This window comes from Epinephelus lanceolatus, chromosome 5 (assembly GCF_041903045.1).
Source record: "Epinephelus lanceolatus isolate andai-2023 chromosome 5, ASM4190304v1, whole genome shotgun sequence".
In the NCBI taxonomy this organism is placed as follows: Eukaryota; Metazoa; Chordata; class Actinopteri; order Perciformes; family Serranidae; genus Epinephelus; species Epinephelus lanceolatus.
Genome location: NC_135738.1, coordinates 21,429,201 through 21,446,871, shown reverse-complemented (window position 1 = coordinate 21,446,871; position 17,671 = coordinate 21,429,201). Strand labels below are relative to the sequence as shown.

General features: G+C 41.3%; 2 protein-coding genes across 3 annotated transcripts in view; one reads left to right on the top strand and one right to left on the bottom strand.

Moving 5' to 3' along the window:
- trpm1b (transient receptor potential cation channel, subfamily M, member 1b) overlaps positions 1-12,339 on the top strand; it is a 24,352-nt gene extending 12,013 nt beyond the window's left edge. Inside the window, exons 9-27 of one of the 2 annotated variants that reach the window (XM_033635054.2) lie at positions 585-657; positions 791-891; positions 1,932-2,108; positions 2,217-2,351; positions 2,453-2,503; positions 3,644-3,784; positions 3,880-3,909; positions 4,007-4,299; positions 5,089-5,317; positions 5,452-5,583; positions 5,687-5,818; positions 5,915-6,043; positions 6,144-6,395; positions 6,509-6,683; positions 8,187-8,207; positions 8,301-8,445; positions 8,544-8,749; positions 9,438-9,570; positions 9,667-12,339. In XM_033635054.2, the coding sequence (XP_033490945.1) occupies positions 585-657; positions 791-891; positions 1,932-2,108; positions 2,217-2,351; positions 2,453-2,503; positions 3,644-3,784; positions 3,880-3,909; positions 4,007-4,299; positions 5,089-5,317; positions 5,452-5,583; positions 5,687-5,818; positions 5,915-6,043; positions 6,144-6,395; positions 6,509-6,683; positions 8,187-8,207; positions 8,301-8,445; positions 8,544-8,749; positions 9,438-9,570; positions 9,667-11,011 (3,900 nt within the window). In that variant the 3' untranslated portion in view covers positions 11,012-12,339. Of the gene's footprint in view, positions 1-584; positions 658-790; positions 892-1,931; positions 2,109-2,216; positions 2,352-2,452; positions 2,504-3,643; positions 3,785-3,879; positions 3,910-4,006; positions 4,300-5,088; positions 5,318-5,451; positions 5,584-5,686; positions 5,819-5,914; positions 6,044-6,143; positions 6,396-6,508; positions 6,702-8,186; positions 8,208-8,300; positions 8,446-8,543; positions 8,750-9,437; positions 9,571-9,666 lie in introns of both variants that reach the window. The other variant, XM_033635053.2, reaches the window with a different exon arrangement.
- LOC117262239 (ras-related protein Rab-8B) lies at positions 11,213-17,671 on the bottom strand. Its single transcript, XM_033635055.2, has 8 exons — positions 17,363-17,671; positions 16,706-16,766; positions 16,233-16,293; positions 16,064-16,141; positions 15,834-15,923; positions 15,680-15,745; positions 15,529-15,579; positions 11,213-12,338 (listed from the first exon to the last, which is right to left on the bottom strand). Exons 1-8 carry the CDS (start codon positions 17,484-17,486, stop codon positions 12,246-12,248), a joined length of 624 nt encoding a protein of 207 aa, XP_033490946.1. The 5' UTR covers positions 17,487-17,671; the 3' UTR covers positions 11,213-12,245.

The window sequence follows — 17,671 nt, the reverse complement described above, 5'->3', positions numbered from 1 at the left end:
TGGGAACAGCTGGGTTAGACAAATAGAAACACTGATTTTAGAGGGCTGAAATTTGCTGTGATATAACACCAGGATGCAACATTTAATCGAGTTCGGAGCTCACCATCGCACAAGTCTCCATTTTTGCAAAAAAAGCAACACAGTGCGGCCTAGAGAGAGCAACACGAGTTTTCTGTCTTCATACCGCTGCTCATTATCAACGCATCCCGAGACCAGCCCAGAAATCTCTGGCGCCGTGCCACGCATTCATGCCAACTTAATCCCATTTACCATGGCTGCACATGTGATGAAGCCGTCAGCGTAATTTCATTTGATATAGTCGAGGCTGTAACAAGAAAGGCACTATCACGCTGTCCGACGAGTAAAAAAAAAAAAAAAAGCTGTTTGTGCTCCGAGGGTCAGCCTGCAGCGAGAGGACCTGCTGACAGAATCCTCCACCAGATCATCACCACGTGTTTACAGCTGCATACGTGTTGGAGGGCAAATCACTTCCTCATGCATTCATCCATTCATTTATGTGGTTTGTTATCAACTGGTTTAACAGTTACAATACATGGCTTCAAGTCTTTTTTTTTCTCATGTAGATCACAGTTTTTCGAATGGGTTCAGAGGGACAACAAGATATTGAAATGGCCATTCTTACTGCCTTGTTAAAAGGTATTTTCTGGCTGCATCACACTTAGACATCTCAACAGTATGTGTACTATTAATAAACAGCAATATCTTTCTTGCGATGTACTACATGCTTTCTATTCTCTCTGTCTCTGTTCGTCTGTTTCTTTGGCATCAGGCACGAATGCTTCAGCAGCTGACCAGCTCAGTTTGGCTCTGGCCTGGAACAGAGTGGATATTGCTCGTAATCACATCTTTGTTTACGGACACAATTTACCAGTGAGTGGTATTCATTCAGTCGTTCCACATGAGTGCACTACAGTTGCAAAGTTCGAAAGGATGTATTTAGTACAGACGAAAGAGTAGTTTTATATGTCCTCAAATATGTATGGAGAGGATCTTTAAACAACAGAGCAGTGGTTCCCAATTGGGCCAACCACAGGGTCCAGTTTTTCCTTAGTCATTAGTTCAAGGTCCACACAGTTTAACATATTCAGCATCATACTTTCATTTGGCCATGTTGTCAAGCTAGTTTGCTGTCTCTGTCATGTAGCTGTCTGTTAGTCACTCAATGTACAACAGTACAGCACTTCAAAATGACAGGTCTGTGCCAGAAATTCACTGTACTTCAAAATAATGTGGGTTTTTACAGACTTGACAAGTTTGAGGTCCACAGATTGGACCTACGACCCACTTTTGGACCCACCAGTTGGGAACCACTGCAACAGAGTGTGTCCTTGACACATAGGAAGACAGAATTTGTTTGAACTGTGTTTCTCAGATGCACAACATACCAATGATTTAAAGCTGAAATAGGCAGTTTTTTGCTTTAACTTATAACTATGAGGTAAATGTTGATTGCACAATATAACTGCTATAGAATACAGTAATAACCCCATCTGTGTTTAGACTGGTTGCCTACGAGCCTTGCTTTCATTATGCAATTCTGTCTGCCACCAGATACGATCTCCCAGCAAAATAAAGGCTTGATTTATGGCACAGATAAAGTGTGTCAACAACTGCATAACCAACAAGAGTTTACGCTTTTGCCTGATAGCTATTGGTAGCTTTCCCCAGTTATCAAAGAGTGTCAGTGTAATTTCTTTGCAGTTACAATCCCCAGTAGCGAAATGGCAGACGTAGGAACAGTGGAAGTGACTATGAAAACTGTGGTAGTTACAAGGCTGGTGCCAAAATACCATGTGGAAACACCAGGGGTGTAAAAGATGAAAGTTGTCCGTTTCCACTTACATGTGATCTTGTAATAGTGGTAGCAGAAAAGGGACTGATATGTTCATGCTTATTTTCTGCTTGGTAAGCCCGCCGGTGCCATTGCCAGCACTACGACCGCTGCAGCCCCGGCACAGGAGAAGCAAAAGAGCCCTGCCACCGCCCCTCGCAACAAAACCCGTGCAAAAAAGGGGAAAGGGAAGGGAAAGGCAAAGCCTGAACCTCCAGAGGAAACAGACCCGAGGAAGTTGGAGTTGATTCGTTGGGTAAGAGCGGAGCTTGCAACATACACTTCAAAAGCATTCAAAATATAATGAAGGCTGTGATGTGTAAATAAATAATAATCATCTGTGTCATTCCTTACTTTATTTTAGGTGAACTCTCTGGAGCAGGCTATGATGGATGCGCTGGTGTTGGACAGGGTGGACTTTGTGAAACTGCTCCTTGAGAACGGGGTGAATATTCACCACTTCCTCACCATTCCCAGACTGGAGGAGTTATACAACACGGTGGGCCTGGCACACTGCAGCTGAATCCCTAAAAATACAGATATGACAAATAAGAAAGAGGTTGACACTAATAACAAACCTCCACTCCTCTCTTCTTTCAGAAACTTGGCCCTACTAACTCACTGAATGCTGTGGTTAGGGACGTCAAAAAGGTAAAGTGATCTTTCCCAATTAACATTTTTGCTGAATAGGGCTTGGCGATATGGACAAAAATTCATATCTCGGTATTTACAGGCTGACTGGCTATACACAATATATATCTCAGTATTTTCTAAGAAATGGGCCACATGTTTGCAGTTGCAAGTCAAAGCCACATTCGAGATGTCACAAGCACTTTTATAAAAACAACAGATACACCTCCTTAACACTAGTGGGCAACGGGGATTCTGTTAAGTGCTGTGAAGTTGATTCAAAGCACACCTAAAACACACATTAAACGTAGCTTAATAGCGACAATTTCAGACACAACCACACAAATCAGCTTCACTATAACTCGCAGCATTCACAGACAAAGCACTTGTCTGTTAGTGGACACATTTTCCCCAGAAATACAACATGCTAATGTTTTTAGCACAAGCCTATGGCATTTTACATTGTGTAAATTAGCCTAGTAGCTAGCGTACTTTTCTTCTACTCATATGAAACCAGAAACAACAGCAACATTTAACAAAGGTAACGTTACAAAATTTGGCTCCATTACAACTCACAAGGTTCACTGACATAACAACTGTCTCATACTAAAATTGTTTTCCAAAAAAAATACAACATGCTAACGTTGTTAGCACAAAGCTATGGCATTTTACATTGTATAAATTAGCCTAGTGAATAGCTGAGATTTTCTCTGCTCATATGAAGCCAGAATAAAACATACAAAAGACTTAAAATGCTATTTTGTTTATTCTGCTAATTTATTGTTTCTTACCAGTGAAATAAAAGCTTTGTTTCCACTGAGGGAAATGGTTCCAGCTAACAATAATAGACAGGAGGTCTGTGTTGCCACTATGTGTAGTTAGATTTCTGGAAGGGTGCATGTCAGGCTATGGCTCAAGAAAGTGTTGCTGGAGAACTTGTGAGTGAATAAGTGAGAGAGGAGAGATGCACACTGGTATGCGTCGTGTAACACAGCATGACCCTATATCGAAACAGTGAAAGTGTTGTCTAAATTTATGTCTTGCTTGAAAATATATATTGATATATCATATACAATCATTATATCGCCCAGCCCTAGAATAAAGTCTAACACTTAAAACTATTTCACTGTCTATATTTTATATTACTGTGGTGATTTGCAGGGAAACCTTCCTCCAGATTATCAGATCACTTTAATTGATATTGGTCTGGTGCTGGAGTGCTTCATGGGTGGAGCTTACAGGAGCAATTACACCAGGAAGGCTTTCCGCAACCTCTACAATAATTTGTACGGACTAAAAAGGGTACGCATGGGTGTTAGAAAATAATAATCAATAATGGCTCATCATATTAAGTAACATTTTGTTAATAATTATCATGTCTGGTTCTCTTTTTGCAGCCGAAAGCCCTGAAGCTTCTAGGAATGGAGGTGGGGTATCTTTTCTACAACAAATTACAATCAAGCAGCTGAAACAATACAACCCACGCAGCAGAATAATCTATCAACCATGCTTTCATTTTGTTAGGATGATGAACCGAGGCCAAAAGGCAAGAAGAAGCCAAAAAAGAAGAAAGAGGAAGAGGTGGAAATTGATGTGGATGACCCCGAGGTGTGTCGGTTCAAGTACCCCTTCCACGAGCTGATGCTGTGGGCGGTGTTGATGAAGCGCCAGAAGATGGCGCTGTTCCTCTGGCAGCGGGGAGAAGAAGCCATGGCGAAAGCCCTGGTGGCCTGTAAACTGTATAAAGCCATGGCCCATGAGTGCTCTGAGAGTGAACTGGTGGATGACATCTCCCAAGACCTGGAGAACAACTCCAAGTCAGTACATATAACATGTCAAGATACTTTCTCAAGATAAAACACACTTGTGCATATCCTCCTGGGACCCGAGCTTTTGTACGCATTTTTAATTTCGTCTAGCTAATTGGGATCAGTATCCATTAAGTAAAAAAGCTAAATATTTTCAATGATAATAAAGTCCCAATATCCTCAGACAAGATGATGATAAAGTCCCAGTGTCTTCAAACGAGTACTTCCTAATTAACAGTGTCTTAGCTTGTTACTGTTGCTAAAATTGGTCAAAATTGTTGCTTTATCAAACTTCAAACATTATTAATCATAAATAAACAAGTTTCAAACAAAAAATGTGATCCGGTTTTGGACCCTGTCCACTTTTGTGTCAGGATCGGCTGCAGACTGACTTGGTAGAGGTGGCTGCCATCTTATTTTTATATAGCTAAGTGTATTGTGCTCTTACTACCACTGGAATCTAGTGGTACTGGTATTTTTTGTGCCATCTAGTGATTAGACAGCACAAAAAAGTGTCTACAAACGAGGACAACAGGTCTAAGTTAAGTAGAATAAAGTATAAGGTCAAGTAAACCCAAAATGTGATGTCCTTATATGAGGACACAGGGTCTCAGGAGGATATTACTCTCATTTTAGCACCTTTACAATGGTTTCCTGTCCTCTACTCTCAACATTTTAGGCTCATTTTATAATATCTGTGATGAAATTATTGTAACTATCTTCAATTATTCTGATCTTAAACTCTTTTGAGAAATGCAGTATAGAAGTTAATGTTATTATTCTTTCTTTCTTTCATAGAGAATTTGGCCAGCTGGCCTACGAGTTGTTGGACCAGTCTTACAAGCATGACGAACAGGTGGCCATGAAACTCCTAACATATGAGCTGGTCAACTGGAGTAACTCCACCTGTCTGAAGCTGGCTGTGGCTGCTAAGCAACGTGATTTCATTGCCCACACCTGTAGCCAGATGTTGCTCACAGACATGTGGATGGGGAGCTTAAGGATCGGCAAAAATCCCGGCCTCAAGGTTGACGTTGCAAAATGTTTTCTCTTAGGCATCCATAGAAAATATTTCACAATAATCACTAATTGGAGTACCTGTAGGATTGCCTTCATAGTATAAGAGGCTTTTATAAAAACTGTGGTCATTGTCTCGCCCAGGTTATTCTGGGAATCATCTTCCCTCCTCTGATCCTACTGTTGGATTTCCGTCTCGGAGATGATGCGTCCTATCATGCACCTGAGGGGAAAAAAGAGGGAAAAGAAAAGGATGACGACACAAAATCCAGCAAGGTTCACACTGATCTTGTCTGTTTAATTAATTACACATACTGTTTATATGAGTCCTTGTTAGGAGTGAAATGATGGGCTGAAACAGTTTGCTGTCATGTTGTAGGACGCTAAAGATGACACCACATCCCGAAAGGGGGATGAAGAGGAGGGCAGCACTAATGTCCGAAAAATCCCCATTGGCAGAAGGTTCTTTGAGTTCTATGATGCGCCGTTCACCAAATTCTGGTTCAACACTGTAAGTTTACTTCGAGTAAACAATAATGATTTTTTCTTTTATTTGAGTGTAGTGATGTAAGTACACTGGCATTTTGGTGTTTTCTTCTTCCAATAGATTTGCTATCTGGGCTATTTGATGTTGTACAACTACATAATCCTGGTGAAAATGGAGCGATGGCCGTCTATACAAGAGTGGACTGTCATTGCATACATCCTCACACTTGGCTCTGAAAAAGTCAGACAGGTACAAGCCATTAAATTAATCAATTTGATTTGAATCAAGTGGTTACGTGTGTTGGAGATATTTTGTGGTATCGTCATGACCTTTAAACCCCGGTGTCTAGATTCTGATGTCAGAGCCTGGAAAGCTGAAACAGAAGATAAGTGTGTGGCTGGAGGAGTACTGGAACATCACAGACCTGGCTGCCATTTGCACGTTCCTTCTTGGGCTCATGCTACGGCTGCAGCATGAACCTTACATGGGCTATGGCAGAGTCATCTACTGCATTGACATCATCTTCTGGTACATTCGCGTATTGGACATCTTTGGTGTCAACAAATACCTGGGACCCTATGTGATGATGATAGGGAAGATGGTAATTACATTTCACAAATCATGTGACAACCACATGACAGACATGACATGCACTAATCGAATACACACAAGTTCACACTTAGTTTAAATTTATGTTTGCTTCTCGTCTTCCAGATGATAGATATGATGTACTTTGTGGTGATCATGCTGGTGGTGCTTATGAGCTTCGGGGTGGCTCGGCAAGCCATCCTTCACCCTGATGAGGAGCCGACATGGCGCCTGGCCAGAAACATTTTCTACATGCCCTACTGGATGATCTATGGAGAGGTTTTTGCAGACTCGATAGACCGTAAGACTAGAATTCATAGTAAGATTCTGTTTCCTGATTCTGGGCAGATGATCAGTGTTACATTAATTCTGTGATGTTTAGTAACAATATATTACACTCTGACCCCCTCAATACTCTGTCTCCCTCTGCTGGCATATTTATATAGTACAATAGTCTTCAATGAATGGTAATAATTTTGCATTGAGGAAGAGCAGAATATGTATTAATATCTAATCTCCTCAATCATGATCATCTGCCTTCAAGTTTTTTTTCTGTCAGTGTTTTTTTAGTGTTTTCTTCTGTCAGGGTGAAGGCAACAAGTAGCTATCAAAAAAGCCTAAATTAGCAGGGTTATTAAATATTAGAGGTGTGGAGTCATACATTTGATGAATTTTAACTCAACTTGACAAAATTAGTAAAGACTTGTAACCTCGACCTCTGACTTCACTTTGACTTGAGCCTTTTTATTTGAAAATACTTGATAACTTTTTAAAAGTATGTTATTCAAAAAGTGTGCCACAAATCAATTTGACTCCTGAATCAGCTAACATTAATGCTATTTATTCCCAGGAAGTCAACACTTAATTCTAGAGATCTACTTTGTTTGAACCAGTCTGACAGCATCCAATTGGGTCGCTGGAGAGAACCATGAAGAACTAAGAGATAAAATAAAAGAGGGCCAAAACTACAATCAAGACAATAAATGAGAATTAAAATCAATAAGATAGCAGTAAAATAGACAGCTCAGATAAAATCAGGATACGGTTCCCGATAGAAGTACATTTTTAGGAGAGACTTAAATAATGACAGTGACTCAGACTGCCTTATATCCTCGGGCAGGTCGTTCCCCAGCCTCAGGGCCCTGATTTCAAAAGCTCTGTCCCCTTTAGTCTTCAGTTTGGACTCTGGAATAAACGAAAGATCTCTGCCCAAAGATCTGAAACTACACAAAGGTTCATGAGAGATTGAAAGGTCTGAAATGTAATCTGGAGCCAGGAGCCTTAAGTAATCAATAAGATTTTAAAATCAATCCTAAAACAGACAGGGAGCCGATGTAAAGGGGCTAAAACCAGTGTGGTGTGATTGGACTTCCTGGCTCTTGTTAAAAGCCTAGCGGCTGAGATTTAATACATTATTAGTCTGTTTTTGAAATGGCATTACATATGGTGAGCACATTATGGCATGTTTTGAACTTGAAACTTGAAATTTAGGACTTGGGACTTGACTTCAGCTTTGTTGGTTTTGACTTCACTTGAGACTTACTTTAGACTTGCAAAACAATGACATGGTCCCACCTCTATTAAATTTTGAAACAGTTTTCTTAGAGCATTTCTGATACATCTGCTTGTTTTAACGTACTAAAACAAAAGGCCAGACTTATAAAGTACACCAACCATCTTAAGTGTTTGATTGGTTGCAAGTTGAAGAGACATTTTAATCTACTGTTCAGCTTGACCTTGACAGAAGTATGATATAATAATCCTATGTCTATCGATTTTAACGCTCTCTCCAATTTTCTTCAAGTCTATGCCATGGAAATCAACCGTGAGTAGTCTTTAAGCCAATAATGCAATTCAAATCAATCAGCTAAAGATCCTCTGAATACATTCTTTAGTTGTAACTTCTCTTTCCCTGCAGCTCCGTGTGGTGAACATTTATATGACGAGGATGGAAAGAAACTGCCTCCATGTATCCCTGGCGCCTGGCTCACACCTGCCATCATGGCCTGTTACCTTCTCGTGGCAAACATTCTGCTGGTCAACTTGCTCATCGCAGTGTTCAAGTAAGCACATGCTCCAATGTCCTAAGTGCTTTGTTGTTTTACAGGAGACATCGACTATTACAGTGTGCACTCACTGGTCTTGGTATTCTGTCTCGCAGCAACACCTTCTTTGAAGTCAAGTCCATTTCCAACCAGGTGTGGAAGTTCCAGAGATATCAGCTGATCATGACATTCCACGACCGTCCCATCCTGCCGCCACCTCTCATCATCTTCAGCCACCTCTACATCCTCTTCAACAGGCTGTTTCGGCGGTGCGCCAGGAAGAGACAAGAAGGAGAGCTGGATGAGAAGGACCGCGGACTCAGTTAGTCTCCTCTAATAACACCAACATGCAAAACAAATACATGTAATTTAAAGGAGCAGTGTGTAGGATTTAGTGGCATCTAGTGGTCAGGATTGCAGATTGCAACCAGCTGAAACTCCTTACATGTGCCAAATGCAAACCCCCGACTAGGATTCCTTCAGTGTTCACTGCTCAGGAGGTCTCTTCCTCTCCAAAACAAACAGACCCGGTAATTACGATCGATAAAAACACTGAATAAAGCAGTTTCACGTTTAAGTCAGTGCTTTTGCACGCCATTTGGCTCGTCCCAGAAGGGCTGCTAACTACGGTGGCCGATACAAAAAGGCAGTTGGCCCTGTCTAGAGCAAGTGTCTGGTTCGTCTGTTTTGGGCAACTGTAGAAACATAGCAGACTCCACGGACAAGGACCTTCTCCTTATGTAGATGTTAACGGTTCATTCTAAGGTAACAAAAAACATTTCTTATTTTCATGTGATTATACACTAAAGAAATCATACTTATTACATATATTCCATTTCTGCCAATATATCGCTCTACATCCTACACACTGGACCTTTAAGTGTTCAATTTAGTCTCATCCTGGATCACAAAAAATAAAAGTCATGTTGTAGCCCATAAATGCACTTACAGAACAGTATTGGTCCTGACTGAAACACATCAACAGACATTGTGTATTTTGTTTCTACCAGAGCTTAAGCTGAATCCAGAGGAGCTAAAGAACCTGTACGAGTTTGAAGAACAGTGCGTGGAGGAATATTTCCGTGAAAAAGAGGACGAGCAGCAATCCTCCAGTGATGAACGCATCAAGGTTACCTCAGAGAGGTGAGCACCCTTTTCAAGTCTAGGGAAGACATTTCTTAGCATGTTGATTAGAGTTTATATTTACATCAACTTTTGTTTCCCTGGTGTTCTTGGCAGGGTTGAGAATATGTCCATGCGTCTGGAGGAGGTCAATGAGAGGGAGAACACAATGAAGGCCTCCCTGCAGACGGTGGATCTGCGCCTGGCACAGCTGGAGGAGATCCATGGACGAATGGCAGTCGCCCTGGAAAAGCTTGCAGGGGTGGACAGACTGGAGCTGACCAGAACCTATTCACGAAACTCCTCTGTGTGTGACCCCTCGTCCCTACTTCGCCAGGGCAGTATCAACAGCGCTGATGGTTACAGTCTTTACCGCTTCCACATGGACATGGAGGAGTTTGCATCGAAGCAGAAGGACTCAGATGAGACACCTAAAACTAGTGTAGAAAGACAGAGGAGTCTGCGGCAAGCCTCCAGTGTTTGCACTCTCAACCCAAAGGACGGGGGTCAGACCCTAGAGGTTGGTGGTTTGGACAGATCGCGACCAAGTTCATGTGTGGACATTCTCATATCTCCATGTGAACAAAAGCCTGCGTCTGCAGCATCAAGTCAAGAGACCATATCCAACATAAGACAAGGCAGCACAGTGCTGCTAAATAGACTATCAGATAAGGATAGACTAAAGCCATCGTCCCCACCAAAAAGGACTAAATCCTTGAAATACTTTCCAGTGGAAGACCAACCCAGCTCTCCTTTGTCAAAAAGGAGGACCATGAGCACCATCATTGTCAGCCCGCCTGATGAACCAGAGGAAGCAGATGAACTCGCAAAGGGCCATCTGCCACCAGGAAACCCCTCTTCCCCAAAGAGGACTAAATCACTGAGATACATCCCTACTGAAATCCAAAGCCAGACGTCCCCTATCACGAAGAAGAGAGCTATGAGCAGCATCATCTACAACCCAGCCGAGGCAGGTGATGATGTGCAAACTGCAGACTACAGGTCAGTAGTGGAGCAGATCACTAAGGCGCCTAATCAGTGGCCGGCGAACTTGGAGTACCAGGTGCACCCAAGCAGTGTTGGTCACATGCCCAAGGTGTCAACAGTGAGAGCTCTCACCCAGCAGTTTCAGGCTACAGAGATAAAAAAAGAGGAGAATCAGACTGATCATAAAGAAAGCAAGGGAGCTCCTCCAGGAGCAGAGCCCACCGCAGAACAAACAAAGATGAAGGCCAAGAGAAACCTCTCAGACACTACCATGTATCTGACTGTAAGCAATGAGAAGTATTTGCCGTCTCATAGGTCACAGAGCTTTAATGCCAGCGAGAGGAAAGCAAAGGGCCCGGTGGTTAGCAAGGAGCCGAGAGCCTCCAGCAGCGAGAGAGACCTTCTTCAAGCCTGCAGGGCGGCAGGGGAAGATGTGGGGAGGAAGATGGAGGCAAAGAAAGAAGATGATGCATAGGAGAAGAAATAAGAGGGGAGATAAAACCAAATGAGGAACAAATATATTAACGAAAAAGGAACTGAGACAGAGAACTCCCTGCCACTGACTGGAAATCACTCCTGACTGAGTTTATGATCGTACAATAATAGAATGACAGTAATGAAAAATCATTACCCAACATTTTCAGTCATGCAGTTAATAATAGTCGACACAACTCTCTTTGAAAGATCCACTTTCTTTACTGTGTTTCATCGGTGTAACGTACAGTAGCTTACAATCATTCACATTACAGCTTTCCCCAGTTTCTGTGTTTTCATGTTGTAGGTGAAAATAAAGTATACACACATCAGTTAGTCGTACTGCCATGACAACACTATGCGAACATCAAAAACATGAACTCCCTAGATACGACCGACACTTTCAAATACTGTCTGTAAACATTTTCTTTTCAAATACTGTAAAATGTGCTTAATAATGATCCACTCAGAGGTATCCCTATAGCTTTCATGCAAATACTGACAATCGCATAACAATATGTAGTTAGGTACAGCTCTTTAAGAAACAATCAAACCTTTCACAGTTTCATTTTGACACCGAAACCTGTATAAATAAAGGTTTCGTTAAAAGAATAAAAATACAGTAGGTTATATTTATACATATTTTTGTCTTTTCTATCACAACACTGTGACTCCTTCGAGGCACACATGAACAAATAGAAATGATGCCAGTGCAACAGGAGACTATAGGCATATTAATATACATGAATGTACACAGACAAATACAATCAATGCTGGGACTTGATAGGTCTATGACAGTGTCATCATAGTAAATATGACAATAGGTAGTGTGTATAAAACAATGCTACAGTTTTGAAAGAATGTTTTCTTTTTTTCCCCATTTATAAGACAACTATGTGGAACTTTATTATGTTTAATAAAGTCTATTTTCATGAGATCCAATAGAGGTATTATAAATGCCGACAGAATCACTGCCTCCTGATAGCAGACACTGCGGGTCAGGCTACAAACCAATGCTGACGATCACGCATGAGTCTTTTTGCATGAGCAGATGTACAGTATCAGGCCTCATTCCTCGTCGATCCTCTTCGAGTCAGCGGCAAATCAGGATGGCACCTCAATCCAGTAAGGTCCATTACCACTGCTGCCGCTGCTGCGAGGACGCCTGGGGAGGCAGGAACCCTCCAAAAACAGCAAAGTCACGCTGGGGGCCGTGAACACAAGAGCTGAGCAGCCTAGAGGAGCGAGCACTTGAAGAATTTTATCCTCTTCGACTTTTTCTCTGTGATCTTGACTGGTTTGCCTGTTCCTCCGGCATTGTTGTCAGTCTAACAAGGACAGGTATGAGAGTGTTACAAATACAGCAGGGCTTCAGATTAAGTATAGCACCTGTCAGGGACATAGGTTTAGTTCCTGCATTTATATTCATATCAATCCAGCATATAAACATCATAATATTTATCATTAACACATGAAATTTAGAGCAGACATTGGTATTGACTCAATTACATTACACTGATAAAGAAATCATAACATTTCAATCCAAAAAAATGATGTGAAACATAGTCGAAAGTCACAGGAAAAAAGGCGTTAAACATGCTAACTGAAATGTAACTAATACTTGGAGAAGCTTTTGTTTGCAAAGGCGCTTCCTGTATTAAGAAACTAATCTCTCACAGTGTTCAGATGGGATTTTGACCCTTTCGTTTACATGGACAGTCTTTAAATCTTTAAGATTTTGGAGGGCTCGCTTGTGAATCTTGAGAAAGAAAAGTCACTTTCAAAACTTCAACAATGGATGTCCTCAGTTCCTCAGAGCTTAGTGAGAGTTTTTAAAAGAAATGGTGATGCAACACATTGGTAAACATGCCAATGTCCTAACTTTTTTGGAAAGTGCTGCAGGCATTGAGCTCAGGATGAGTGTATATTTACAAAAACAAAAACGGTTATCAGTTTGAACATTAAATATGTTGTCTTAGTAGTGAATTCAAATTAGTATATTATTTATATATATATATATATATATATATATGTATATATATATATATATATACATATATACAGTACAGGCCAAAAGTTTGGACACACCTTCTCATTCAATGCGTTTTCTTTATTTCCATGACTATTTACATTGTAGATTCTCACTGAAGGCATCAAAACTATGAATGAACACATGTGGAGTTATGTACTTAACAAAAAAAGGTGAAATAACTGAAAACATGTTTTATATTCTAGTTTCTTCAAAATAGCCACCCTTTGCTCTGATTACTGCTTTGCACACTCTTGGCATTCTCTCCATGAGCTTCAAGAGGTAGTCACCTGAAATGGTTTCCACTTCACAGGTGTGCCTTATCAGGGTTGATTAGTGGAATTTCTTGCTTTATCAATGGGGTTGGGACCATCAGTTGTGTTGTGCAGAAGTCAGGTTAATACACAACCGACAGCCCTATTGGACAACTGTTAAAATTCATATTATGGCAAGAACCAATCAGCTAACTAAAGAAAAACGAGTGGCCATCATTACTTTAAGAAATGAAGGTCAGTCAGTCCGGAAAATTGCAAAAACTTTAAATGTGTCCCCAAGTGGAGTCGCAAAAACCATCAAGCGCTACAACGAAACTGGCACACATGAGGACCGACCCAGGAAAGGAAGACCAAGAGTCACCTCTGCTTCTGAGGATAAGTTCATCCGAGTCACCAGCCTCAGAAATCGCAAGTTAACAGCAGCTCAGATCAGAGACCAGATGAATGCCACACAGAGTTCTAGCAGCAGACCAATCTCTAGAACAACTGTTAAGAGGAGACTGCACGAATCAGGCCTTCATGGTCAAATAGCTGCTAGGAAACCACTGCTAAGGAGAGGCAACAAGCAGAAGAGATTTGTTTGGGCCAAGAAACACAAGGAATGGACATTAGACCAGTGGAAATCTGTGCTTTGGTCTGATGAGTCCAAATTTGAGATCTTTGGTTCCAACCGCCGTGTCTTTGTGAGACGCAGAAAAGGTGAACGGATGGATTCCACATGCCTGGTTCCCACTGTGAAGCATGGAGGAGGAGGTGTGATGGTGTGGGGGTGTTTTGCTGGTGACACTGTTGGGGATTTATTCAAAATTGAAGGCACACTGAACCAGCATGGCTACCACAGCATCCTGCAGCGACATGCCATCCCATCCGGTTTGCGTTTAGTTGGACGATCATTTATTTTTCAACAGGACAATGACCCCAAACACACCTCCAGGCTGTGTAAGGGCTATTTGACCAAGAAGGAGAGTGATGGAGTGCTGCAGCAGATGACCTGGCCTCCACAGTCACCGGACCTGAACCCAATCCAGATGGTTTGGGGTGAGCTGGACCGCAGAGTGAAGGCAAAGGGGCCAACAAGTGCTAAACACCTCTGAGAACTCCTTCAAGACTGTTGGAAAACCATTTCAGGTGACTACCTCTTGAAGCTCATGGAGAGAATGCCAAGAGTGTGCAAAGCAGTAATCAGAGCAAAGGGTGGCTATTTTGAAGAAACTAGAATATAAAACATGTTTTCAGTTATTTCACCTTTTTTTGTTAAGTACATAATTCCACATGTGTTCATTCATAGTTTTGATGCCTTCAGTGAGAATCTACAATGTAAATAGTCATGAAAATAAAGAAAACGCATTGAATGAGAAGGTGTGTCCAAACTTTTGGCCTGTACTGTACATACATATATTCTTTTTTTTCTTTGCGTTTTACAATTCTTTGCGTTTGGAATTGGGGTTGTAATAAACGTATTTCAATAAAACATTTGGTTCCCATTAATTTACCCTTGGCTAAGTCCCACCTCCAGATGCAGACTAATCATGAGCCAATTATGACGTAGCTTTGGCCGGCTCAGACCAGGGTCCGACAACAATACGGCTGTGCTCCATTGACTCTAATGTAATCATTTCAGATTTCCTTCATTTTCAGGCTGGTTTTGTGGGATGCAGTGGTTCACTTTTACACTGTGATCTGTAGCCTATAGTTCGGCTTTAGCTTCTAACTATCTTTGTCTTTTTAACCTGTTGTTGCTGCTGAGTCAGTTTGACATCCTGGATATATCCTTCAAACACAGACTGTAGACCCCTCTGTCTGCTTCTCTCTGGAATCACTGTTTCATTTTTCCAAAAATGTGATAATATTTCTTCAGGGAGTGCAGTTAGTTACAGTGTGGGCTCTTTGGTTACTCCCACAGCTTGTCCAACCATCATAAAGGGGTGGGGCTTAGTGAAAGGTCAATTGAGAGGTCATACTTTATGATAAATATGGCTTTTGTTTAAAAGTGAGTGAAGGAATGACTGACAGCGACCTATAGATGAGCGTGTCCACATTTTTATCAGCTCTTCTTATCGGAAAAATGGTGGCTGGAAGTAGGAAGACTAGTTTCAAGAGATTCCAGTGACCAAATCTGAAACTGTAAGAAGTGGTGTTGGAAGGCGAGGGGATCTCCCATCTCCTGTGGATACTGACCTTGGCATCTATTAAAAGAATCTCTTAATCACTTACCGTTTTAGAGCTGAGGTTATGTAGTATGTCCCTCCCCATGCTGTAAAAAGCCTAGAATGAGAAAAAACAAACAAACAAAAGTGTTAAATCAAGTGTACACCTTTGTTGGTGTTACATGGTACTTTCAGGGTAAAAAAAAAAATCTGCTTACCTCTTCTACATTTAGGCTAGACTTTGCACTGGTTTCCATGAACTTAACTCCATAATCAATAGCCAGCTGAATGAGATCAAAACACAGTGTTAGTGTCACTCAAAGGTGCACAGTATTTCTATTTGTTTGGGACCGCTCGTTAGTAATGACTCACTTTTTCGCCTCTGTCTTTGGACACCTGTCTCCTGTCAGTCATGTCACATTTGTTGCCCAGGATCATTTTCTCCACATCAGATGAGGCATGCTGGGAGAAGTTAAAAGACTCATTATGCAAAGTTGAGTGCATGATACTCTCTGTACACAATGACAATATCAGACCACAAACTTCATTTTATGCAACAATATTAGTTAAACTACTGATACATGTTTCAATACAAAGCTCACCTCTTCGATATTTCTAATCCAGTTTTTTATGTTTTCAAAGGACTTCTCATTGCAGATGTCATACACCAGCATAATGCCCTGTGAAGAAAAACAGCCCGCCTCATAAACAATATCTCAGAAGCTGTGGTAAACCCACAGGGAAGAAGTGCAGGATGAAGTGCGGACTTACCATCGCTCCTCTGTAGTAAGCTGTAGTGATGGTGCGAAACCTCTCTTGCCCTGCAGTGTCCCTGCAAACATCAAATCAAAAAGCAGATTTATTTTTATTAACTTCTTTTTATTTTCAGCAAGTTCAATGCTGTCTCACAATGCAGTCATTATCTTCACAGACACAGCCCATGCATAAATATCTTGCACAATCTGTGGAGCTTCAGATCTTTTCAATATCCATTTTTGATTCCCGCAATCCTCAGGTGTAAGGAAAATACACAATGGGTAAAAAAGATCACACACAAAGTGAACTATAAATTAATATTAATAATGTCTAAATGGGACGTCAAAGAGTCCAGTTGATTACATCATTTAAAAAGGTATGAAATAACAGGTGCCCATTTTGTTTGAAATATATAGCAGTTATAAGGAGCCAATTTATGTCACACTGATTTTTTTTAAGAGTAAAAAGTCTTCTCAAATTAGACTTACCAAATTTGAAGTTTCACTCTCTTTCCATCCAGTTCGATTGTTCTGATTTTGAAGTCGATTCCTAAATAAAAACACATACAGAGCGTTAAAGGCTGATGATACTGCATTGACTCGTTACATATAATTATAAAACAATTTATTCATGCCAACAAACCAGGCACTTCTGCAAAAAGCAGCTAACATTTATGAACTAATATAACTTTATCATGGACTGTTTATTCTCTGTTAAGTTGTAGAATGACATCATTCAATGTCACAGCACAACCAGCTGCTGCAGTACACTATAGAGCATTATAGATGATATGGCTGTATAGTAACAACTGTGAATGGAACAAAAAAGGCTTCCCATTTTAGGGAGGTTTCCAGAGGTCAAGCATCATTATTATTAGTTTTGATCTCATTCTATATTTAACCTCACTGGTGCCTATGAGCCATCAAGGACAGGAGATCATTATGATGTGTCCCTCAGTCCCATTGTCTTGCTCTAATGCAGTTACTGCCCCGTTACACACTTAGGGGCTGTATAACATGTAAAATTCATATCAGTGTGACTATATATTGAGCATGATTAGTGCAGTGCTGTTAAACATTATGTTCTGTTGATATGAACATGCATTATGCCAGATTTCTCTGGAGGGGCGGCTGCGGGGTACTCACCTATCGTGGATATGAAGGTGGTGTTGAAGGAGTCCTCGCTGAATCTGAACAGCAGACATGTCTTACCGACTCCACTGTCTCCGATCAGCAGCAGTTTGAACAGGTAATCGTACGTCTTCGCCATTTAGTCTGTGCACTCCAACGTTTCGACAATATAAGGCCGTGCGGAGCCGGGATCCCCCGTCTGGAAATCCTCAGCTGTCTGTGTGTGGCAGACTGGCAGCAGACCGGTGCCGAGAGGTGTGACGTCAAGGTCTGCTTTGCATTGTGGTCTATGTAGTTTAAAGGGGTAAGGGCTGAGCCAGGACT

Excerpts from the sequence above, each read along its gene's own strand:
- LOC117262239 (XM_033635055.2), bottom strand. The coding sequence starts at position 17,486 with ATGGCGAAGACGTACGATTACCTGTTCAAACTGCTGCTGATCGGAGAC. Across the intron at positions 16,767-17,362 it reads CACCTTCATATCCACGATAG|GAATCGACTTCAAAATCAGA; the intron begins GTGAGTACCCCG and ends GTTTTTATTTAG. Across the intron at positions 15,746-15,833 it reads CCAAAGACAGAGGCGAAAAA|CTGGCTATTGATTATGGAGT; the intron begins GTGAGTCATTAC and ends GATCTCATTCAG.